The sequence below is a fragment of the Salvelinus sp. IW2-2015 genome, linkage group LG27 (genome assembly GCF_002910315.2).
Source record: "Salvelinus sp. IW2-2015 linkage group LG27, ASM291031v2, whole genome shotgun sequence".
Taxonomy (NCBI): Eukaryota; Metazoa; Chordata; class Actinopteri; order Salmoniformes; family Salmonidae; genus Salvelinus; species Salvelinus sp. IW2-2015.
The window spans coordinates 17494109-17520951 of NC_036867.1; the positions used below are offsets into that span (position 1 = coordinate 17494109).

The 26843-nt window shown below is 43.4% G+C and overlaps 1 protein-coding gene across 1 annotated transcript in view; it reads right to left on the reverse strand.

Moving 5' to 3' along the window:
* LOC111953900 (disks large-associated protein 1-like) overlaps positions 1–26843 on the reverse strand; it is a 194771-nt gene that overhangs the window by 40537 nt on the left and 127391 nt on the right. The window contains exon 3 of the mRNA XM_023973391.2: positions 2494–3633. Coding sequence (XP_023829159.2) covers positions 2494–3558 — 1065 coding nt within the window. The 5' untranslated portion in view covers positions 3559–3633. The remainder of the gene's footprint in view (positions 1–2493; positions 3634–26843) is intronic.

The following is a 26843-nucleotide window of genomic DNA, read 5'->3' on the forward strand; positions in this document are numbered from 1 at the left end:
TCACAGCACTGATCAATGGTAACCGCTAATGTTACTCTGAATGGGGTGTATTAGAACCATACCAATAGAGTGTAGAGACTAGAGGCCCTCCTTTGTGCTGCTCCCAGTGACGCATGTCGCATATCAAACTGAGGAGTGAATTGTTTGGACTAAAATGTCTAAACTCTCCAACCCTGTCTGTCTGTCTTAATGAATGTGTAAAAAGAGGCAGGCAAAGAAGTCATCTCCGCCGCCGTGAAAAAGAGAGAGAATAACAAAGGAAGTTTTGTTCTGCCCCAGCACTGCTGAGTGGCTTTTAGGGGAGTTAACGTGGAGGTGAAAGGCAGAGAGGAGCACTATAGAGAGAAGACTGCATCCCAAATAGCACATAGGGCTCTGGATTAAAGTAGTGCACTATATAGGGAATAAGGTGTCATTTAGAATGGAAGCAGAGTGTCTGAATAATCAATGGCATGAGAATCATTCAACAGGCCGTTTACTAGGGAGACAACTCGTTTTTGACTTCAGGGGCAACAAGCGAAAACGCCAAAGAGAGAGAATATCTAGGAACTGGTGAGGACTCGAATGACACCAATTATATGCCACAAGTGTCAACTCATCCTACGTCATGATATGTCATCAGAAGTGTCCACTTAATTTGAGGGCTGAGGGGAGAGGGTGTGTCTTTTACATGTTTGGAATGCAGCCAATGTCTCTCGTCATCTAAAACAGAAACAAACATAACACCGTGCCAAATAAAGCTAAGGTATTACACAAACCGAAGCACTGTACGGCCATCTATATTCGAGAGTTTCAATACACTGCCGAGGAACTTTGACCCTGGCCAAGACACATTGGGAGGAGATTGGCTGAGCGTCAATGTGTGTGTGTGCATGCGTGCGTGCGTGAATGGGGACAACTGTAAGTGTGTGTGAATGGCGAGGTGCGGAAAACAAGATCACATCGCAGCAGGAGAATTAAACAACATGTCACTCCAAATCGAAAGAAGTTCTGCTTCTTTTTCGAATTCAAAAGTGCTCGCCTGTGAAAAGTGTCATGTCCCCTCTTTGACAGTGCTTCTTTTTTCTTCCCTTCCTCTGTTAAAGAAAGAGAGCAGCAGCTTTTTTCAGGTCGGGACAGGAGGAATGCTGCTACTGCTGCAAGAACACCACCCGTCCCAGTCCCTCTTACTTTCTCTCTCTCCCAGTCTTTCTCTCTCCACACTATCTCTATTTCCATCTCTCAGTGTCTCTCTCTCAGTGTCCTCCGGGTCTCTCTCTCTCTCTTTCTCCGTGTCTCTCTCTTCTCTCCTCTCTCTCTCTCTCTCTCTTCTCTCTCTCCTCTCTCCGTGTCTCTCTCTCTCTCCGTGTCTTCTCTCTCTCTCTCTGTTGTCTCTCTCTCTCTATGTCTCTCTCTCTCTCTCTGTCTCTCTCTCTCTGTCTCTCTCCCTCTCGCTCTCAGTCTGTGTCTCTCTCTCATTCTCTCTCCGTGTCTCTCTTTCTCTCTACGTTCTCCTATTATCTCTTAGTCCCTCTCTCTCTTTCTCTTCCTCTCCTCCCCCCGGGCTTCTGTTTGCAGTTCACCCAGTCAGATGAGGGGGATGTGTCCGAGTTGAATCATTTCCTCTTTCATCTTCTCCCAAACAAACAGAGAGTGAGAGAGAGAGAGAGCACAGTGGTGCCACCAGGCTCAGGGATATGTGTTTTTCTCCCCTTTGCATTCTGTTTCCCCTCTCTCTGATCTTACGTCAGCAGCCCATTCAGACTATGTCCACGTCCTGTGTATGGGATCATGCTGATTTCCAAGTAAATATACTGCATGCAGTGATTGTAAAAGATCAGCTTAAAGGCTAATCCAGTTGATAATATACATAAGTAATGGCTCCACAAGCAATCCTTCTACATAGAAATCCACAAGCACAAACACAGTAATTTCAGCACCCAGAACCAAATCAGCTACAAGGCTGTCACGAGACATTACAAACACACATACATGTAATGATGTAAAGGACACGAGACAAATGAAATGGGGTCCACTACCAGGGTTGATATGGAACAGGATGCATCACCTTACAGGTGAGGAGGATGACGTCTCACATTCTACACAAATGAGGCCGTCTTACATTCAACACAAACGAGGAAGTCTCACATTCAACACAAACAAGGAAGTCTCACATTCAACACATGAGGACATCTCACGTTCAACACCACTGATGATGTCTCACATTCAACACATATGCGAACGTCTCACATGCAACACACATGCGGATGTGTCACATTAAACATTTATGTCCCCAAAGAGTGGCTGATAGAGTGAGAGAGAGATTACGTCTGCTCCTCCTTACCTCCTCCTCTCCTCTCCCCGTCTCTATCTCTGTCTCAAGGGACAGTGGACATGCAAGGGATCAGGGGTCTCCACACACACATATGAATCTCTGGGAGGACATGGATGGATGGATGGATATGGAGGTGTGAAGATGGGAGTTCTGGAGGAGAAGAAGAGTTCTTGTCATACCTGGAGGAATTGAAAGGTTGGGCGGCCCCCCTGCTGGCAGGTCTCAGCCTTGACAAGGGCTTTGTCCAGGTTGACCGATGCCTTCTGGTAGACCTCCCTTGCCCTGCTGACCGTCAGCGTGGATGACCAAGAGCTCTTCTTCAGAAGCTGGCCAGTTCCGTCCATGCCCATGCCCAATCCCGGCAACCCGGCGCACGTGGAACACTTGACGTCATTGTTGCTCCGCGACGTCTTCAGCGAGTGGGCGCTGATGGTGTTGTACTGCTCCATGAAGTACTGTGACTGGGACTTCTCTGGGTGGCGGCCCATGGTCATCACCCCAGAGGGCATGCCTCCCGGGCTGGGGCTGTGGTGATGGTACAGGCACATCTCGCGGTCCAGGGTGTCGTCCGAGCTCCAGTAGCCTGAGATGGCCGAGCGCATCTTGGGCTCCGACCTACTGCGGTCTTTGCTCTTGCTGCGCTTGCTGCTGTGCTTCAGGGTGCCCGAGTTGGAGGGCGGGTCGTCGGGGCTGGCCTTTCCCCCGTTCACCCTGCCCCCCGATGGGCCCTCCAGGGAGTGGGACTTGGTGAAGAGTTTCTGGACCGAGTGGACAAGATGGCGGATCCTTCCGGGGCTGTCGCTGCGCTGGTGCTCCACCGCTGTGCGCTTGTACTGCAGCGTGTGGTAGCCGTCGTGCCGCACCGGTGCCTGCCGCTCAAACTGCTCCAGAAGATTCGGTGGAATTCGGTTGTTGCTGCCTCCGACTCCTCCACCACCACCGCCCCCCTTAATGCTTCCCCCTTGGCCTCCGGTGTAAGGCACCACAGCACACTCATCCTTCAGTTCATGGTGGGAGCTGTATTGTCTTCGGGGGAAGGTGCTGCTAGCCAGGTCAGGGTAGGGCCCGCACTCAGACTGGAAGGAGCTTCGCTGGGCATAGTAAGGGTGGTCCGCCGGGTGGGCATCGCCTGGGTTCAGCAGGTAGGGCCGGGCTTGGCGCCCCAGGGTCATGGAGTCATAGGAGGGGTCACAGGTCACTGTGTGATGGTGTCTCCGGCTACTCGACAAGCCTTTCATTGTCATTGTCACAGATCAGGGTACAGACGCATCTAACTGCTACGGATGAAGTCCGGAACCCGGAGGGGCGCTAAATAAGCTCTGTGGACACACACAGACCCGGCAGAACAGACAAACAGAGAGACAACAGAAAGAGACAAACAAAGAGACACAGAGCGAGAGGGAGAGAAAAGAGAGGGAGAGAATTACTAGTGCACACATATTTGCATAGGCTCTTAGCATAGTCATTGTCTAAAGCTGATGAGAATGTCTTTTGGCACTCCTCAGCAGACGAGAACAGACAGTGATGTTGACACAGGTAGGCCTATTCATCTCTTTCTTCTGTCATTCAAGGCTATCTAAATATAGCAGTCGGTTCATTTTGCATGCATTTCCTGACTTCCGAATCGCTCCTCAAGCTTGTCTTCCAACATTTATGTTTGCTCTAGTGAATTTGATTACACCAGGGAAAAAGAGACAGGGGGAAAAGCGGGGGTTGAGTTAGAGAATTAAAGAGTGAGAGGGAGCAAGAATAGTGCATTCTATTTCCATCTCAGGCATACGCTTGAATTGAATACGGTAGATGGGTTTGTTTCCGCTAAGAAGAATGAGAGGGAGCAAGCTCCAATAAATAGTCAGGGAATAGTCACCCAATTACAGATAGATAAACTCAGCAAAAAACGAAACGTCCCTTTTTCAGGACTCTGCCTTTCAAAGAAAGAAAATCCAAATAACTTCACAGATCTTCATTGTAAAGGGTTTAAACACTGTTTCCTATGCTTGTTCAATGAACCATAGACAATTAATGAACATGCACCTGTGGAACGGTCGTTAAGACACTAACAGCTGGACTGAGGGCTTGTAGGCCGGTCGTAAGGCAGGTTCTCACCAGACATCACCGGCAACAACGTCGCCTATGGGCACAAACCCAGTCCAGACAGGACTGGCAAAAAGTGCTCTTCACTGATGAGTCGCGGTTTTGTCTCACCAGGGGTGATGGTCGGATTTGCGTTTATCGTCGATGGAATGAGCGTTACACTGAGGACTGTACTCTGGAGCAGGATCAATTTGGAGGTGAGGGATCCGTCATGGTCTGGGGCGGTGTATCACAGCATCATCGGACTGAGCTTGTTGTCATTGCAGGCAATCTCAACGCTGTGCGTTACAGGGAAGACATACTCCTCCCTCATGTGGTACCCTTCCTGCAGGCTCATCCTGACATGACTCTCCAGCATGACAATGCCACCAGCCATACTGCTCGTTCTGTGTGTGATTTCCTGCAAGACAGGAATGTCAGTGTTCTGTCATGGCCAGTGAAGAGCCCGGATCTCAATCCCATTGAGCACATCTGGGACCTGTTGGATCGGAGGGTGAGGGCTAGGGCCATTCCCCCCAGAAATGTCCGGGAACTTGCAGGTGTCTTGGTGGAAGAGACGGGTAACATCTCACAGCAAGAACTGGCAAATCTGGTTCAGTCCATGAGGAGGAGATGCACTGCAGTAGTTAATGCAGCTGGTGGCCACATCAGATACAGACTGTTACTTTTGATTTTGACCCCTCCCCCTTTGTTCAGGGACACATTATTACATTTCTGTTAGTCACATGTCTGTGGAACTTGTTCAGTTTATGTCTCAGTTGTTGAATCTTCTTATGTTCATACAAATATTTACACATGTTAAGTTTGCTGAAAATAATTATTTTGTTGCTGAGTTTATATCCCTATGGGCCTATATTCACAAAATGTCTCAGAATAGGAGTGCTGATCTAGGATCTGGTCCTCCCTGTCCATATTATCTCATTCATTATCATCTAAAAGGGAAAATTGATCCTAGATCGTCACTTATTCTGAGTACACTTTTAATATAGGTCCTGATCTAAGTCCTTCCAGTCATTTGAGCTGGGCCAGACTACAGGCTGCAGTGAGTGAGGTGGCTGCAGACAGAGTCCCGAGGCTCTACCTCTCCACTCCCTCTTTCTCCAGACTAATGGGCCTCTAAAACAAGCCTGCAGCGCCTGGGTCACTGCAGCCAACAGGCAATAAAAGCCCTTCCTCATATAGTGACATGAAAACAGTGGCATCCTTGAGGTCCTTTAACAGCACCTTTTACACACAGAAACAGGATGCAGTATGCACAAACACACAGACGCACACTTACCCCACACACACACACACACACACACACACACACACACACACACACACACACACACACACACACACACACACACAACACACACACACACACACCACACACACACACACACAATGCTGGAGAGGGGAGGACGACTCATAATAATGACTGGAATGAATGGAATAGTATCAAACACAAGGAAACTATGTGTTTGATGTGTCAATACCATTCCATTTACTCCATTCCAGACATTAATATGAGCATGTCCTCCCAAATTAAGGTGTCACCAGCCACCTGAGACACCCACACACCCACACACACACACACACACACACACACACAGCTGCAAAAACTCCAACTGTCACTTAGTCCAATGGACTGGGAGGTGAGGATAATGGGAAAATAACAAGGGTGCAAGCACCCAGAGCAGAGCTCTAACAGAGCATAGCAGCACAGAGCGCCGAGGCTTAGCTAGCAGAGGGAATTCATTACAGCAATTTATAACACGCAACCAAAGGCCACTGTGGTAAATAAAAGCAAGCAAAAGGGGGGAGGAGACCCAGCTAGCGATGAGGAATCGGCCCCGAAGCTGCCCTCTTCCGGGGGGCCGGAACTGACTAAATCGGCCCAGAATCAGGTGTCGGACTCGGCCCGGGATCAAAATGAACGACTGCCCAGAATCGGCCCAAGTACATCGGGCCGTTTACTTCTACCGGAATTCAGCCAACTTTGCCGGCATTTTACCAGAATTCCCCCACAAGCCGCCCAATGCAAATTTAAACTAATGTATATAAAATTAGTAATTTTATATATTACTATTACACATTTTATGCATACAAATTATACGCATCCACAAAAAAAAACATTTTGTGTCGGAGGAAACACCATACACCTGGTGACCGTGTCAGCGCGCATGCGCCTGGCCGCCATGGGAGTCGCTACATCGCGATGGAAGAAGGACATCCGGGCCGGCAAAACCCTCTCCTAACTCAGACAATGCTGGGCCAATTGTGCGACGTCTCATGGCTCTCCCGGTTGGGTCTCGAACCAGCATCTGTAGAAAAACAGTTTTCACTGCGATGCAGTGCCTTAGATCGCTGCGCCACTAGAAAGGCTCCATCCACAAAGTTTCTCATGCTTATCAATTGCCTTGCACAAAGTATCAAAGTACTAAAATACTTCACAGGACTTGTGATTTTTTGATCACAGAAACAATGAGAAAATATGGAAAAATAAATCATGAAATGTTAATTATATAAAGAAGCCCATGTAATCATCTGCCAGAGAGTAGCCCCAATCGTCCCGATCCCCAATTAATACATTTGGCCCAGATAACTCACACCGGAATCGGCCCGAGCTCAATCACCGCATCCTAGCCATAAGTAATACTGCCGAAGACTTGGGCCACATGACGTCGGCAGAGTCTGATTCTCAGCCGAGTGGCCCGACTCTCAGCCGGATTCGGCCCAGATCCACTGCGATAGCTGGCGAAGGAGGAAAGAAAAGTGCACTGGAAAAAACGAGTCAAACAACAAGAGAGACAGAAAACGGAGGAAATTGAATTATATCAAAGCCGTTTAATAGGGTCTGTGTACAGTAGGGATTCATATTTTCCAGAAAATGTACCAAGTTTCAATACCGGAAAGAATTCATATTTATCCCGAGAGTCCAGGGAAATACCGCATAAATTAAAGTGCTCAAATAGGAAGTGCCCACTTCAAAAGTTCAAAGCCAAGATATGGTCGCTATGCCAGGGTTCTCCTCAAATAAGAGGGCTGCTGCGCCACCTTGTCGGCTTGCCTGCACCAACCACTATGTAAAGATTTCAGAGCAAATTAAACTGTGGTTTGTTGACCACACATTCTCTACCGAAGCTCTCATATCGGCAGCAAGTACGAGACAGCGCAAAAGCAGGGAACATGCTATGATGGTATTTGTATAAGCATAGGCCAAATATGTGCTTTGATAATGCAACCTATGGGTTACAGAATAAAGTTTGGAATTTTCATCCAAGACATGAGGCAAGATTTGGGGTTTCCGTGGGATTGGGACTGGATAGGAAAATAGCCTAGGCTCTAGGACAGGAGAAGATTTGTTTCTGTCTGTGACAGAGATGCCTATGCAGTGAATTGTGCGTAGGCCAATCAGTGTCAATTATGTGTGCGCTTTGAATTTATGGCGACTTTGTGTGAGGTAAATACGCTGGGCTAAACGCTTCCATGCGACAACCTGTTTGTATAATGTGCTATTTTATTGAGCTAATCTGATGCTGCTCATTTTGTGTATTTTGTAGAATTGCATTAGTGGAAGATTGGGGTAAATGTTATAATTTCCCAGGTCTTGCCATAATTTTCTTTTCGGGAAATGTGAAGAGTGTTCCCGGGACAGTCCCTGGATCCCGGCAACCCAGGTTAAATCCCTAGTGTATAGTACATACATTATGCATGTGTTGGCGTCCCAAATGGCACCCTATACCCTACATAATGCACTTATTTTGACCAGGGTCCATATAGGCCCATTGTACTATGTAGTGAATAGAATGCCATTTGGGACAAAGACGGTGTGTATATTGTTCTGTTTGAGGAATATGTGGAGGCTACATTAATTGAGGATGGACTGAACTGTTTGTGAACTTTATGATGATATTTCCATTTCTGTGTAAGACAGAGGGATCAAATATCGCTTAGGCCTACATAAGCATATTCTATTGAGAGAATACAAATTAAATAAAACAATTTATCTCAACTAATTCCCAGCCCCCACCGCTGTATTCGCAATGGAGTGAACACAGAAACATTCATGAGAACACACACACACACACACACAGAAGAAGCTCAGAGAGCACTTTATACACAGGATTTTGCAGTCGGGTGACAGAGATTCCTTGCTTAGCCTTTGGAGCACAGAATGCGGCCTAAATAAGAGAGGGGGCCTGGCGGCTATAGCCAGCCAGTTTGTGACACAGCTGCCTAACAGTTACAAGTCTGCTCGGGATGATCTGGATCGGATGTTGGGTCATGTTGCCTTCCCTTCACTTCCCGACGGTCAGCTGTGCACTGCACACATCACACGCTTCATCTGACTGGAGCGATGGAGCTCCATCTTGAACGATGTTACGCTGCCACTAGCTTGTCTCCAATGTCTTATACTGTGCAGTACACCCCTACTATAGCAGGACCTGTTTCTGGTGTGTGTGTGCGTGTGTGTGCGTGTGTGTGTGTGTGTGTGTGTGTGTGTGTGTGTGTGTGTGTGTGTGTGTGGGTGTCTGTAGTAATACAGATGGACAGTTACAGTATGCCAACGCTGGAGCTGTGGCCTACTGGGGCTCTCTGGTCAAGCTACCCTCATTATAACCCAATAAGATCAGCTTTTTCCAGGATATGAGATAAGATCCAATTTTATTGTCTGTTTCCATAAAAATCATCTTTGCATCTACAACACTGCACAAAACAACCATTTGTTTTGAACCCACAAGATCAAATGCTATTTCTAGGGGGTTTAGGGTTAAGGTTAGAATTAGTGTTAGAATTACGCTAAGGGTTAGAGTTAGGAGCTAGGGTTACTTTTAGGGTTAGGGTTAGGGTTAAGGTTAGGTTTTTGGGTCAAGGTTAGGGAAGAGTACGGGTTAGGGTTAGGGGTTATGGAAAATAGGATTTTGAATGGGACTGAATTGTGTGTCCCCACAAGGTTAGCTGTATAAGACTATGTGTGTGTGTGTACATGTATGATATGAGCTCAGTGTTGGAAAGTTGTGTGGTTGCCTGTTGTATGCAGTTAATACTGAGTATAATACTTGTATGGTGCTGTAGTAATACAGATGGACAGTTACAGTATGTCCAACGCTGGAGCTGTGGCCCTATTAGGGCTCTCTGGTCAAGCTACTCTCTATATAATAACTCAAAGACATCAGCTTTTTCCAACCGAGGAATGAGATGAGACAAGATCCTACTTTATTGTCTGTTTACATAAAAATCAGCTTGCGTCTACAACACTGCACAAAACAACCATGACAGTTGAAGTCGGAAGTTTACATACACCTTAGCCAAATACATTGAAACTCAGTATTTCACAATTCTGACATTTAAACCTAGTAAAAAATCCCTGTCTTAGGTCAGTTAGGATCATCACTTTATTTTAAGAATGTGAAACGTCAGAATAATATAGAGAGAATTGTTTATTTCAGCTTTTATTTCTTTCATCACATTCCCAGCTGGTAAGAAGTTTACGTACTGTTAGGCGTGTATATGGGAGGCGAAGTCAAGTGCAGGAGAGAGGAGTATATTAAACAGGCGCACTTTAATACCGGTCAACTACGACAGCACATAAAACATACTAGTGCCACAAAAACACGGTTCTATAACAAAAGTGCAGCGCCTGACAACGTAATCACGTAACAATAAACAATTACACACAAAGACATGATGGGGAACAGAGACTATAATACATGTAGATTGATTGGGGAATGAAAACCAGGTGTGTATGGAACAAGACAAAACAAATGGACATATGAGAAATGGAGCGGCGATGGTTAGAAAGCCGGTGACGTCGATCGCCGAACGCCGCCTGAACAAGGAGATGAGCCGACTTCGGCGGATGTCGTGACACGTACACCCAATTAGTATTTGGTAGCATTGCCTTTAAATTGTTTAACTTGGGTCAAACGTTTCGGGTAGAAATCCACAAGTTTCCCACAATAAGTTGTGTGGATTTTGGCCCATTCTTCCTGACAGAGCTGATGTAACTGAGTGAGGTTTGTAGGCCTCCTTGCTCGCACACGCTTTTCAGTTCGCACCCGTCCCTCCTGCAGCAAAGCACCCCCACAACATGATGCTGCCACCCCCATACTTCACGGTTGGGATGGTGTTCTTCGGCTTGCAAGCCTCCCCCCTTTTCCTCCAAACATAACGATGGTCATTATGGCCAAACAGTTCTATATTTGTTTCATCAGACCAGAGGACATTTCTCCAAAAAGTACAATCTTTGTCCCTATGTGGAGTTGCAAACCGTAGTCTGGCTTTTTTATGGCGGTTTTGGAGCAGTGGCTTCTTCCTTGCTGAGCGGCCTTTCAGGGTATGTCGATATAGGACTTGTTTTACTGTTGATATAGAAACTTTTGTACTTGTTTCCTCCAGCATCTTCACAAGGTCCTTTGCTGTTGTTCTGGGATTGATTTGCACTTTTCGCACCAAAGTACGTTCATCTCTTGGAGACAGAACGCATCTCCTTCCTGAGCGGTATGACGGCTGCATGGTCCCATGGTGTTTATACTTGTGTACTATTGTTTATACAGATGTTTGTGGTACCTTCAGGCGTTTGGAAATTGCTCCCAAGGATGAACCAGACTTGTGGAGGTCCACAATTTTTTCTCTGAGGTCTTGGCTGATTTCTTTTGATTTTCTTTTGATTTTTTTCAAGCAAAGAGGCACTGAGTTTGAAGGTAGGCCTTGAAATACACCCACAGGTACACCTCCAATTGTCTCAAATTATGTAAATGAGCCTATCAGAAGCTTCGAAAGCCATGACATCATTTTCTGGAATTTTCAAAGCTGTTTAAAGGCACGGTCAACTTTGTGTATGTAAACTTCTGACCCACTGGAATTGTGATACAGTGAATTATAAGTGAAATAATCTGTCTGTAAACAATTGTTGGAAGAATTACTTGTGTCATGCACAAAGTAGATGTCCTAACCGACTTGCCAAAACTATAGTTTGTTAACAAGACATTTATGGAGTGGTTGAAAAACAAGTTTTAATGACTCCAGTCTTAATGAATTGCACCAGTCCCTCCTGCAGCAAAGCACCCCCACAACATGATTCTGCCACCCCCGTGCTTCACGGTTGGGATGGTGTTCTTAAACTTCCGACTTCAACTGTATGTGTGTTATAGTACTTTGACCACATTTTATTTTACAGTCTGATATTCATGAGGATAAGGCAAGCACTATAGGCACACACATTATCTAGGATTACAGACAAGCCAAACAATCTCAAATGAGCAAAAAGGCAGGAATTACTGTCAATGGGTCCAGACATTTTGATCTTTGCTGAGCAGTGAACAGCCCAAAATGACACAATCTCTGTGTGTTTGTTTGTTTACAACATACAAATAAAAAAAGAAGACCAACGTCACTACTATTGCTATCCCTAAGGGGAAAAATATTACATTTTGGTGGATATTTAATTCAACTTGAAATAACCAAATCTTTAGATCGCATTGTTCATTTGTGTTTGAAATCTGGTTAAAATTAGACTTAAACTGTGTACTTTTTTCAAATGCAAGTATACAATATGTGACCCGTTTCAGGAAACTAGGCGTACTTCACAGGAGAGCCATTTGAACGTGAACTTTGTTTTGTTGTTGATCAAAATGCATTTTTTTGGCAGAAATGCCTTCTTGAACATGTGAACTTTCATGTGCCTTAGTACAAACGTGCATGCCATCTGTAAATACTAATAAAAAAATGTAAATTACAAGCCTAGTTGGTTTAGTCATAGAAAAAGTCAGCAAATTTCCCGCTAGCCATGATTGGCTGAGATAATGAGTGGGCTGGACATGCCAAGAGATACGTTTGGATTCGTCTGCCATATAGCAGGCTTCTGTCTATTTGAGCTGGTCAGTATGTCTAGGCAATCATGTCTAACGCTGCTTTTAAATTTTTTTATTTCGTAGTAAAACTGCATAAGCCTAATGTCAAGTTAAAGTGTACTGTTATCTAGCAAACTTTAGCTGGCTGGCTCACTAGCTAATGTTAAGTGTATGCTCCACACTTTCTGGAGGACCAAGTTTTGAAATCTGTGGAATTTGAGTATGATAGCTAAGGACATGGAGAAAAAAAATACATCTTCAAACTAAGGACAACCATGGCATCCGACAGGAATCGCATCTATGATGTATATAAGATATATATAAGATAGTCTAGCTAGCTACATTTTCAGATATTACACATTTCTAATTTAGACAGAAAGGGGTTTCATTTCAATTTAAAGTCTACTGTCAGCTAGCTAACGTTAGCTGGCTGGCTTGCTAGCTTTCGTTACGTGTATGATCTTATTATTCGTATCTCAGAGCCATTTGCTTGACTAGTTATAGCCTAATGTTAGCAAGCTGCAGATTCATGCAGGGTAGTAACGTCATGAGTTGGGATTATGGTTCATTGTTTACCTATCAATCTAGCTAGCTACATGTCTTAACAAAAGACTCGTCTGAGTGTGCCAGAGCACAGAATAACTGATTCATTTATGAAAGCTCAACACCCTTTGAATATGGCTGGTGTCATTAAACGTCACCATAAAGCGTAAGAGCCTAACCAGCTCAGCTCGGGGGTGTAATGTTCAGTTAGCTGTTTTCTCATTTGTGTCTGGAAGTAGCTAGCAAGTTATCTTGGGTGCTTGACTGCGGTTGTTAGTACGGAACACTCGGATCAACCCTTAAAGAGATGGGTGTGGTTAGAGCTTAAGAGGGTGTGAACGAGGACTCCCGGGTGGCGCAGTGTTCTAAGGCACTGCCTCGCAGTGCTAGCTCTGCCACCAGAGACTCTGGGTTTGAGCCCAGGCTCTGTCGCAACCGGTCGCGACCGGGAGGTCCATGGGGCGACGCACAATTGGCCTAGCGTTGTCCGGGTTAGGGAGGGTTTGGCTGGTAGGGATATTCTTGTCTCATCGTGCACTAGTGACTCCTGTGGCGGGCCGGGCGCAGTGCACGCAAACCAGGTCGCTAGGTGTACGGTGTTTCCTTCGACACATTGTTGCGGCTGGCTTCCGGGTTGGATGCGCGTGTTAAGAAGCAGTGCGGCTTGGTTGGGTTGTGTTTTGGAGGACGCATGGCTCTCGACCTTCGTCTCTCCCGAGCCCGTACGGAAGTTGTAGCGATGAGACAAGACAGTAACTACTAATAATTGGATACCACGAAATTGGGGAGAAAAAGGGGGTAAAAAAAGAGGGTGTGAACGATGCTGAATGGGTGTAAACAAAGAAGGGTTCTGAAGTAGTAGTACAAAAACATTCAAAGGCCATTTTCTCAAAAGTGCGTTTACAAGTTGATCTACTTTCAAAGCAAAATTACTTTCCAATTGTTCCTCAACTGCAGTTTATGATGTACCATTTTGTAGCTCTGAGTCTCTACTTTAATACAATGTAAAAAAAACACCACAAAAAACATTTGGGAACCACTGGTGTAGGGTACCACTTAGACTACTTCCACTGCGTCAGCACGGCAGGCTATATTCTGCTCTAAGGCTAAGCCTTAGAAATTGATTTCTCTGTTGATTTTATTGTCACCCACAAGCTAAAAGCACACCTTGAACACAACTGTGTACACCCCAAACCTAATCATAGTTTTATATTTATTCCACCCCGCGATCGGGCAGTCACTGAAGCAAATAAATGCTGTGATATAAATATGCTAAACAGCTAAGCAACTTCTTGCACACTGTCTCTTTGAGGTTTCACACAATCAATAGAAGCCTGTGTGTGTGTGTGTGTATATACGGGAGGGGAAGGAGGGAGAAGTTAACTGCATGGCTTTCTGAGCAGGCAAAATAAAAGCCAGCTGAAGGGATCCTGGGCCTGGATCGTCGATCTTCCTCCACAGACATCAAACGCTGGGCGCCTGGTCAAGAGTTTGGAGCTTAGAGCGCATCTATAAAGGCATTTACCCCGGTGTGGAGCCGCTGTGAAGTAGGAGCTCTCTACCCTCCAACCTGGAAATCATTTATCGTGAGGTAGAACAGATTACCTCCCCTCCCCATAGGGGAAGCACATGATGTGGTCCACAGAGTATGAGCCTTTCTGTGCGTGCGTGTGCATAGGATAACAAGGAGGCATGAAGCTGTATGAAGAACTTTCCCTCCACAAAGCCTTGGATTTGATCTTAGCTGAAAGTCAAAAGCTGTAATACAACATTATGACATGTCTGAACACTACTGGGTGCAGAAACAATATGAGTAAGTGAAGAATAAGTGCATTATTTTGGAGGCAGGCTATTGAATTGAATTTATGAGACCATTTTTTAAATACATACACAAGGGCATTCCAGCCGGTGACGCCCCCACATACAATTAAAGAAAATCAACAAGGATTACACAATAAAGCTTAAAAGATTATCTCCATTGTCGTCCTTTTGGAGGGGGAGGGGTTGCAGCAAGGTTAGGCAGCAATTGTCATGGCAACAAACAATGACTGTAATGAATTTCCTCTTCGTCTGAGGAGGAGTAGCAAGGATCGGACCAATGTGCAGCGTGTCCATAATGAGATATTTAATAAATCAACAGAACACTTAACAAAAGTACAAACAAACAACCGAAACAGTCCCATATGGTACTAACACAGGAAACAGAAAATAATCACCCACAAAACACAATAGAAAACAGGCTACCTAAATATGGCTCCCAATCAGAGACAACGACTGCCTCTGATTGAGAACCATACTAGGCCAAACACATAGAAATATAACATACAGAACAAAACATAGAAAAAACAACATAAAATGCCCACCCCAACTCACACCCTGACCAAACTAAAATAAATACATAAAAAAGGAACTAAGGTCAGAAAGTGACAATGACAGCCAAATTGTTGTTTGTTTCATAACATGAGCTAATTAGTACAGACTAAGTCAATCTGCCCCATCCCTCTGTTATTTCATCCTTTCCTAACTCACACATTACCAGCTCATGTTGAACATTTGATATTGACCAAGTCTCAATGACTTCCTATGACTATTTTCTGATTTTCGATGACAAGGAACAATTGTGCTGTACAATTTCTTAGCTTCTTTACAAACATGCCTGCCTGAACTTTACTTTATTAATCATTTATCAGCGAAATCTTTCAACTTTTCATGTTCCAGCTAAAGTAAGATGAGGAACACATCCACGAGAGCAGGAGGAAGCGTGTGAGAGAATCCCTATTCCCTTTTTAGTGGACTACTTTTGGTCATGCTCTGGTCAAAAGTAGTGCACTATAAAGGCAATATGGTTCCATTTGGGATGCATCCAGAGTAGATACATATGTCAATTAGAGACTGATTGTAGTTCTTACACTTGTGGCTTTAAACAAGAACTACTAACACATATCTCTGTCTGTGGATTTTGCCTGACTGAGCTGAGAGGTGATTGTTAGGGGCCTCCAGAGACAGGCTTTATATTTATTGGCTGAACACCACCGAATATTGCTGTCTCCCCCTTAAAAACATTCTTAAACGATAGATACATGTATCTACAAAATGGTATGCATTCCAAATGGCACCTATTCCCTACAAAGTGCACTACTTTTGACCAGAGCCCTATGGGCCCTATGCACTCGGGAATAGGGTGGCATTTGGGACGCAACTTATCATTCCAACATTTTCACTGAGTGTGGACAGTATGTGTGATCTGCTTCATAAAATATAGATCCTCCAAAGTGACATCTGGCATAAAAATTAAACATCAAAGGGGAAAATTGAACAAATCTTCCACTAGACCAACAATTTTTATAGAGGGCTCACTCAGTTTCTAGGAGATCTGCGGTTTTACAAGTGGCTCATTTCTGAATTTTAATCAGATATACAGTGGGGAGAACAAGTATTTGATACACTGCCGATTTTGCAGGTTTTCCTACTTACAAAGCATGTAGAGGTCTGTAATTTTTATCATAGGTACACTTCAACTGTGAGAGACGGAATCTAAAACAAAAATCCAGAAAATCACATTGTATGATTTTTAAATAATTCAATTTCCAAGTTTATTATGTGTGCTCTAGTGAGCATAAAGTATTGTATCATGCCTTTATCTAGACCGAGTCCAAACACTTCCCCGGCGTTCGCACAGTGGACTCACAGACCTGTAGTTTTTCTTTAAGAAGCCCTCCTGTTCTCCACTCATATACCTGATTAACTGCACCTGTTTGAACTCGTTACCTGTATAAAAGACACCTGTCCACACACTCAATCAAACAGATTCCAACCTCTCCACAATGGCCAAGACCAGAGAGCTGTGTAAGGACATCAGGGATAAAATTGTGAGACCTGCACAAGGCTGGGATGGGCTACAGGACAATAGGCAAGCAGCTTGGGAGAAGGAAACAACTGTTGGCGCAATTATTAGAAAATGGAAGAAGTTCAAGATGACGGTCAATCACCCTCGGTCTGGGCTCCATGCCAGATTTCACCTCGTGGGGCATCAATGATCATGAGGAAGGTGAGGCATCAGCCCAGAACTACACGGCAGACCTGGTCAATGACCTGAAGAGAGCTGGGACCACAGTCTCAAAGAAAACCATTAGTAACACACTACGCCGTCATGGATTAAAATCCTGCAGCGCACGCAAGGTCCCCTGCTTAAGCCAGTGCATGTCCAGGCCTGTCTGAAGTTTGCCAATGACCATCTGGATGATCCAGAGGAGGAATGGGAGAAGGTCATGTGGTCTGATGAGACAAAAATTGAGCTTTTTGGTCTAACTCCACTCGCCGTGTTTGGAGGAAGAAGAAGTATGGTCCCGTGTGCTCAGTTGGTAGAGCATGGCGCTTGCAACGCCAGGGTTGTGGGTTCATTTCCCACGGGGGGACCAGGATGAATATGTATGAACTTTCCAATTTGTAAGTCGCTCTGGATAAGAGCGTCTGCTAAATGACTTAAATGTAAATGTAAATGTAAGTATGAGTACAAACCCAAGAACACCATCCCAACCGTGAAGCATGGAGGTGGAAACATCATTCTTTTGGGGATGCTTTTCTGCAAAGGGGACAGGACGACTGCACTGTATTGAGGGGAGGATGGATGGGGCCATGTATCGCGAGATCTTGGCCAACAACCTCCTTCCCTCAGTAAGAGCATTGAAGATGGGTCGTGGCTGGGTCTTCCAGCATGACAACGACCCGAAACACACAGCCAGGGCAACTAAGGAGTGGCTCCGTAAGAAGCATTTCAAGGTCCTGGAGTGGCCTAGACAGTCTCCAGACCTGAACCCAATAGAAAATCTTTGGAGGGAGCTGAAAGTCCGTATTGCCCAGCGACAGCCCTGAAACCTGAAGGATCTGGAGAAGGTCTGTATGGAGGAGGGGCCAAAATCCCTGCTGCAGTGTGTGCAAACCTGGTCAAGAACTACAGGAAACGTATGAACGCTGTAATTGCAAACAAAGGTTTCTGTACCAAATATTAAGTTCTGCTTTTCTGATGTATCAAATACTTATGTCATGCAATAAAATGCAAATTAAATACTTAAAAATTATACAATGTGATTTTCTGGATTTTTGTTTTAGATTCTGTCTCTCACAGTTGAAGTGTACCTATGATAAAAATTACAGACCTCTACATGCTTTGTAAGTAGGAAAACCTGAAAAATCGGCGGTGTATCAAATACTTGTTCTCCCCACTGTATATGAATGACAGGGTATTCCGGGAAATGCATTTCTACAATTAGAGGTCGGCCGATTAATCGACATGGCCGATTAATTAGGGCCAATTTCAAGTTTTCATAACAATCGGTAATCGGCCTTTTTGGTCACCGATTATGGCCGATTACATTGCAATCCCAGAGGAAACTGTGTGGCATGCTGACCACCTGTTACGTGAGTGCAGCGTCAAAAGGACCTTGTGGCTGCAAGGAGCCAGGGTAAGTTGCTAGCTAGCATTAAACTTATTTTATAAAAAACTATCAATCTTCACATAATCACTAGTTAAAACTACACATGGTTGATGATATTACTAGGTTAACTAGCTTGTCCTACGTTGCATGTAATCAATGCGGTGTCTGTTAATTTATCATCGAATCACAGCCTACTTCAACTTCACCAAACGGGTGATGATTTAACAAAATTGCATTCGCGAAAAAGGCACAATCGTTTCACAAATGTACCTAACCATTAACATCAATGTCTTTCTTAAAATCAGTACACAGAAGTATATATTTGTAAACCTGCATATTTAGTTAAAATAAATTCATGTTAGCAGGCAATATTAACTAGGGAAATTGTGTCACTTCTCTTGCGTTCAGTGCAAGAAGAGTCAGGGTATATGCAACAGTTTGGGCCGCCTAGCTCGTTGCGAACTGTGTGAAGACCGTAATTAATTTGCCATCATTTTACATAATTATGACATAACATTGAAGGTTGTGCAATGTAACAGCAATATTTAGACTTAGGTTTGCCACTTGTTCGATAAAATACAGAACGGTTCTGTATTTCACTGAAAGAATAAACGTTTTGTTTTCGAAATGATAGTTTCCTGATTTGACCATATTAATGACCAAAGGCTCGTATTTCTGTGTTTATTATATTATAATTAAGTCTATGATTTGATATTTGATAGAGCAGTCTGACTGAGCGGTGGTAGGCAGCAGCAGGCTCGTAAGCATTCATTCAAACAGCACTTTACTGCGTTTTGCCAGCAATGCTTGAAGCACAGCACTGTTTATGACTTCAAGCCTATCAACTCCCGAGATTAGGCTGGCAATACTAAAGTGCCTATAAGAACATCCAATAGTCAAAGGTATATGAAATACAAATGGTATAGAGAGAAATAGTCAACGCGTCATAATTCCTATAATAACTACAACCTAAAACTTCTTAACTGGGAATATTGAGGAACTGGGAATATTGAACCACCAGCTTTCATATGTTCTCATGTTCTGAGCAAGGAACTTAAACGTTAGGCTTTTTTACATGGCACATATTGGACTTTTACTTTTCTCCAACACTTTGTTTTTGCATTATTTAAACCAAATTGAATATGTTTCATTATTTATCTGAGACTTGATACATTTATTTATGTATTATATTATTTAAAAATAAAAGTTTTCATTCAGTATTGTTGTAATTGTCATTATTACAAATATATATATAACAATTGGCCGATTAATCGGAATCGGCTTTTTTGGTCGTCCACAAATCTGTATAAATCATAATTGGTCGACCTCTATCTACAATTGCATGGAGGTATTCCTGATAAAGCTGATGTATGTCATGCAAAATGGATTATATTAGATCAAAACCATGTCAAAATCCTCCACGAACAGGTACACACTTCCAACAAACCTTAAAAGGGCAATCTGGGATTTCTACATCCATTGGTAGATCCATGGTTCTCCAGCTCCTTTTCTCAGCTATTTCCCACAAAAAGTGCCGAGGTGCCGACTTTGTTGTTGCTAGAATCCCTGATTGCCCCTTTAATGCATTCATCCTCCCTGTTAAAATACCCAACACAGTCATTTCGTACCTGTCCTTAACACAATTCTGCACAATGCCTAGTTGCCCTTAATAGGCATGTTTCCACTCTGTGTCTAGTTTATTATGCTATATGAAAACACATCACTACATAGATGGATTGATCTCCCCACCTTCCAGGTGACAGCTCCTTTGTCACCTACCAACCTAATTATGGTGACTGTCATCGCTCCCCCAGACAAATGGAGTGACTGGGAGTGAGTTGTAATGGGTTTGACCACCACCAACCAAACACATCCCAGAGACAAATGTATTCTGTGGCGGAACTGTTTGATCAATGTAAACAAATTAGCGAGCGCATTCTATTACGTAAAAGCAAAATGATTTCACATGTGGAAAATCAAATTATTTCACATGAAAATTCCACATGATTTGCACATGTGGATTTTCACTTGATCACTTAACTTACTTACTGACTTTATTGTCCCCATGGGGAAATTGTGTTGCACCCATGGGGGCAATAAAGTCAGTAAGAAAGTTAAGTTAAAATTCCACATGATTTGCACATGTGGAATTTTCATGTGAAATAATTTGATTTAACCTTTCACACGTGAAACCATGTGGTCTTGAAACGCTTCACGCGATGATATTTCACATGAGGTTTCACATGTGGATTTGCACATGATCACATAACCTTTCACATGTGGATTCAAATGTTCCCATTATGCCCTGCAAACAAAAGAAAGTCATTAGGTTCCGGGAATATCAACTTACATTTATGGGGTGGCAGGTAGCCTAGTGGTTAGAGAGTTGAGCCAGTAACCCGAGCTGACGAGCTAAAAACCTGTCGTTCTGCCCCTGAGCAAGGCACTGTTCCCCAGGGGCTGAAGACATGGATGTTGATTACAGCAGCCCCCCACATCTCTTTGATTCAAAGGGGTTGGGTTAAATGTGGAATACACATTTCAGTTGGGATTTGAACTCTCAACCTCTTGGTTCACAGCATTCCAATTTTCTTGCTATACCACCTGTACTCATACACTTTCAACTTAAAAGTGAATCTCAGCTTTGTTGAAGATGCACTTTTTATTTTTCATAGTGATTCAGGAGTAACATTAAAAAACTGAATAATATGCCCCACCAACATAAGACAACGCTACAGAAAACCCTCAAATTGCTGAAATAAGTCAATTAAACAAATGATGAGAGAATAGTCAGTTAATTTAGGATCCTGAGTGGTGCAGTGGTCTAAGGCACTGCATCTCTAGTGCTACAGGTATCACTACAGACCCCGGTTCCATCCCAGGTTGTATTACAACCGGCAGTGATCGGGAGTCCCATAGTGCGGTGCAAAATTGGCCCAGTGTTTCCCTGGATTAAAGTATGGTTTGGCTGTCATTGTAAAATAAGAAGCTGTTCTTAACTGACTTGCCTAGTTAAATAAAATAATTGATAACTAAAATGGCAGTGCAGAGATGTATCATCAGTAATGAATGTGTTTGGGACTTCTGAGAATGCTACAAAAGGGTTATTTGTCTTTTTGGAAGACAATACTTATTTGTAAGGCAAAGGGTTCTACCTACAACCTTTAGCATTCTAAGAACCGGTTTTTTTTTGGAAGAAAGGGTTCTTTGATGATTCTTTGGAAGGCAAAAAAATATTATTTGGAAGGCAAGAAGGGTTCTACATAGAACCATATATAATATTTCCCAGCATGCTTTATTGCAGGGAGATTTTCTGAATTGTTTGTTTTACTGTAATATGTGTTTTTGCATGTACATTGATTGGTTGATACATTTTATGCTACACTGAGACACATAACATACAGTTTTCTAAACTAATCCAATCTGTTAGTAATTGGATTTATTTCACCCGTTACTGAGATGTTGTTCCAGTTTAGATGATTGAGGTAGTCTCAGTATTCAATCTTCCCAACCCTGACAGTTATTCTGAAAGCTGGTTGCAGGTGATTAACAATTCTACTTGTTGGATATCCTAACTCTGGCTGGATTCCAAAAGGAATTACACATCACTTTACAAGCCAACATTATGTGACTTGCAGGCCTGATGTGGCCTATAAACCAGGAGATTCCTAACACCACTGTGTTAGGGTATAACTAGGCCTTCAAAGAAAGGCCTTATGATACACGTAATGTATTGTCATGAATAATACAATTTTAAAGGCTAATAAGGCTGGGAACCCTTTTTGGTGCTGGGCATAACCCTTCATAGAGTGCTGTAGGTAGAACCATATACAGGAGGTTCTTTGAAGAACCCTACATAGAGGGTTCTAGATAGAACCCATTGCAAAAGGTTCTACCTAGCACCAAAAAGGGTTCCACTTTTTTGGACAAACCGAAGAATCCTATATGGTTCTACTTAGCACCTTTTTTTCTAAGAGTGTACAGACTTTGTGGCGCAGCAGAAAGACCAGCATACCCCAAATCAGGTGGGGACATATTGAAAAGTCAGTGCTAAGTGATCATGTCAAATTTAATCATATTGATTAAAGAGTTGTTCACAATTTTAGCTGAACAGCGTACCACTTACCTTAAAACCCCCATACCATTTCATTACTTCCCTTAAAAAAACATGAGATCACATTAGATCACAAAGGTATCCTTTGATTTGGAAATAAACTGACTGTGACTGACATTTTCCTTTCAAGTTGAAAGTCCCATTCATGTGGAAAGGTGTGACGTCATGGCGGGAGAGAGTGAGAGAGAGAGCGAGAGCGAGATAGAACATCACAGTTTTTCATTCCTGTTTTTCCACATTCAGACTCCCTCAGCCATAAGGTCGATCTGTTCAGTTGAGGTATAGCTCAGGTGGATCTTTCAAATCAAGTGGACATCCATAAAATAACGTAAGAATCACTCGAAGAGCCATAGGTAGCCTAATTCCATAACTGCTTAACTCCAATCCATGGAAACAAATGGATTTTCTGAACAGAAACAATGCTTTTTTCAAACCTACTAATGTACAGCTGTGAAAAGTGATTTGCAGTTTGCACCACCACCAACAGGATAATACGTGTGGTTTAACATTCAAGTTACCACTCCTGACATTCACTTCAAGTGGGCGCACACGAGAACCATGCAAAATGACAGGCTCTTCCCCTAACATTTAAACGTGTATTTTTTTGTCATTCCTGTTCAGTAATGGAAAGGCATCTCAGTCAGTATTGCATACCAAATGGAACCCTATTCCCTATATAGTGCACTACTTTTGAAAACAGCCCATTGACACTCCACTCCATACATAGGGCACTACTTTTGACCAGGGCCCCAAAAGTAGTGCCCTATATAGGGAATAGGTGCCATTTGTGATGCATACAACTCTGTGCCTGGTCAGTAAATGCCAAAGATCAGGAAATAATGTATTATATTTGTAGCCATCCAAGTTACTACTATTATATCACAACGTGTTGTTGTGTAACACCACAACAGAAACAAATCAACAAACTCAGAATATTAACCCAAATGGTTTGAGATTAAAAACGGTGTGTGTGTGTGTGTGTGCGTGCGTGCGTGCGAGCGAGAGTGAGAGAGTCCAGTCATTTCATTCACTAAATTTGTATTCTAAGAATTCTTCCAAAACTGAGACACACTGAAATTCCCCAAATCCATTTGAGCCTTTCAAGTTTAGGATGATGACCTACAAAAAGTTAGGCACTGGATTATTTCATGATTTCATATTTTTCAATTTAACACATATCTAACGATTCCTTCAGAGGTGGGACTCGGGTGTGGTCGCAGTTTGTGAATCAGGCTATATCTGGGACATCTCTTTCGGCACGTAGAGAAGTGCTGAGAGGTTCAGAAGGAAACAGTCTGTCCTTGGGAGTTAGCTAGCGTCGTTAGCTAGCAATGTGTGCATCCCAATTACATTAGCATGTTTATATAGCACATGGTGGTATCATTCATCATCCTAGGCCATGACCTAGATGTGTGAAAAATCTGCGAACATCACTAACACCATAAGCCAACTACTACTGCTGAATCCCATTATCACTATCGCTAGAGTACGATAGTGGTATTGGAATAGGCAGTACAAACTGATATTACCGATAATTCATTAATGATCATTCAAATGTGGCTTAGTCTCTTTATGTTTATTAACATGATAAAATATTGTGGATGAAGACATGAAATGTCTTGTAGAATCACAAGAGGAACTTTTGGGAATATGTTTAATATATTCACAACAAAATTCACAAAATCCAGGAAGCAGGTTTGTTTTTATACACCCCTGAAGACTATTGTTACTAAGAAGTGCAGTTAAACTACACATATATACACAGTAGAGTAACCTGCCCCTGTCTGCCAGTGTTAGCTTCAAAGTGGGGCAATTGTAGACCCTGAAGTTAGCCACGAGTTCCTGAGCCCTCCATGTGCTCTACTGTGTGTGGTGCTAATGTGTTGACATGGCATCAACATAATATCTACGTCCCCAAATGGCACCCTATTCCCTGTGTAGTGCACTACTTTTGACCAGGGCCTGTAGGACTCTGGTCAAAAGTAGTGCACTATACAGTATAGGGAATAGGGTGACATTTGAGACACAATGTGCAGCAGCTAAATGTGTCCTCCTGAAATATGGTACTAAAGCCCCCCCTTAAACCCCCCTACAAACTGCTCTATACAGAAAACGTATTTAGGAAATTAAGCTTTAACCTATATGTTGTCACCATGGCCTTATGGTGGATTTCTGGTTGGGTCAATCTCTTATATTGTGACCTAAATAGATTTATATTACATAAAGCAATAAACTGTGGTTAGTCACGCTAATGCTGGGAAACAATCATAAAGGACAGGAAATAGAATAAAAAGACACGACAAACAAAGCAAAAACAATCCACATTGCATGAAAAAGGCCTATGTGACCCTTCTGGGAATCATCACTCACCCTAATGGTCCACATCCACCAGGCCACCCACTGGCTGAGGCCCTTTGATGGGATTGCCTCTATACTCCACGGCTAAGACTAATGCTGGGCTATCTGCTTAACCTCTGACGCTCTTAGGGCAGGGTCGGATCACACGCCGGCCAGTGTGTGTGTGTGTGTGTGCGTGCGGAACCAGAGGATGAACCAGACGGACTATGGCTGCGTACCAAATGGCACCCTATTCCCTATTCGGCTTATTCTGGAACGTCACAGTGGTCGCAGTGACTTTGTTGCAATTGTGTTTCTATTTCCGGCAACATTCGTGTGATGCTAGCCTTTCCGTTGAGAGCTTGATAGTTTTACACTGACAGAACCGCACAAAATCTTAAAATCGATCAACATGACAAGCATTATATGTTCAGTATGAGGCTGTCACAATAATTGGATGAAGAGGAGGCAGTTTTTACAACAGCAATGTTTTGAACACCAACCTCTACGTTGATCTGAATGTACCTATGGAGCTCCGTACGACCTGCATCCACCTCCTAAAGACGCAGAGTCTTTGCGGCTCTGGCTCTGGCTCAAAGTGTTGAATCTAAAGAAACCACCAAAACGTCCCTTTGTGTGCTCCTACCACTTCTTTGACAAGAAGCCTACAGTGGAACATCCTTACCCAGAAAAATGGCTTGGCTCAATTAAAAAAAGTTCCATTTTATATATACTTCATGATTATGATTATTAAATATTATTAGGAGCATCCATGCAGTATGGAATTTTAATGTACGGTTTTGTTATTAATTGTCCATTGACTTGTTTAACAAGCCATACTGATTTCTTAACAGATGACACAACAGGCTCAAGTGTTCACCACGTTGAAAATGGAGATTGGCCAACACAGATACTGTAGTAGGAATGGATATACGTTCAGAGAAGGATGCCCCAATCCAAATCTCTAAGTGATCACAACTAGAGCTCAGGCCCACTATCTGAGAGGCAGGGACACAGTGCCCAGCAGCACCGCTCTGCAAAACCCTGCTGAGGACTGAAGGACTCTGTCGACTGCATACAGGCTTGTCTTTTGCTGCCTTTTCTACCCTGGCGGAAAATCTCCCCTCTACAAAGGCAGCTTTCAGTTAGACCTGACAGACCAACTTCTGATGACACTGATGAAGCTGAAGCTCAACTTGCTGCAGCAATACCTAGCAGAAAGGTTTGGTGTTTCCCAGTGTATTGTCAGTCGAGTGATTAGTTATAGGATTGACATGATGGAAGAGAATCTGAGGGAGTACATTCCATGGCTGCAGAGGGAGACCATCCGTGCTACAATGCCACAATGATTTAAGGACCACTACCCAGGAACAACCTGCATTATCGACTGCTCAGAAACTGCTTTACAGAAGTGCAAGAATCAGCCATTGCTACACCCAGAACAGTATCAATGCCCACAAGTACCTGGTGGCCATTGAACCTTGTGGTCTAGTGATGTTCATCTCCTCAGCATATGGAGGTAGATGTAGCGACAAATACAGTTAAAGTTGAAAGATAGATATACAGTGGGGAGAACAAGTATTTGATACACTGCCGATTTTGCAGGTTTTCCTACTTACAAAGCATGTAGAGGTCTGTAATTTTTATCATAGGTACACTTCAACTGTGAGAGACGGATCACATTGTATGATTTTTAAGTAATTAATTTGCATTTTATTGCATGACATAAGTATTTGAACACCTACCAACCAGTAAGAATTCCGGCTCTCACAGACCTGTTAGTTTTTCTTTAATTTTAAGAAGCCCTCCTGTTCTCCACTCATTACCTGTATTAACTGCACCTGTTTGAACTCGTTACCTGTATAAAAGACACCTGTCCACACACTCAATCAAACAGACTCCAACCTCTCCACAATGGCCAAGACCAGAGAGCTGTGTAAGGACATCAGGGTTAAAATTGTAGACCTGCACAAGGCTGGGGTGGGCTACAGGACAATAGGCAAGCAGCTTGGTGAGAAGGCAACAACTGTTGGCGCAATTATTAGAAAATGGAAGAAGTTCAAGATGACGGTCAATCACCCTCGGTCTGGGGCTCCATGCAAGATCTCACCCTGTGGGGCATCAATGATCATGAGGAAGGTGAGGGATCAGCCCAGAACTACACG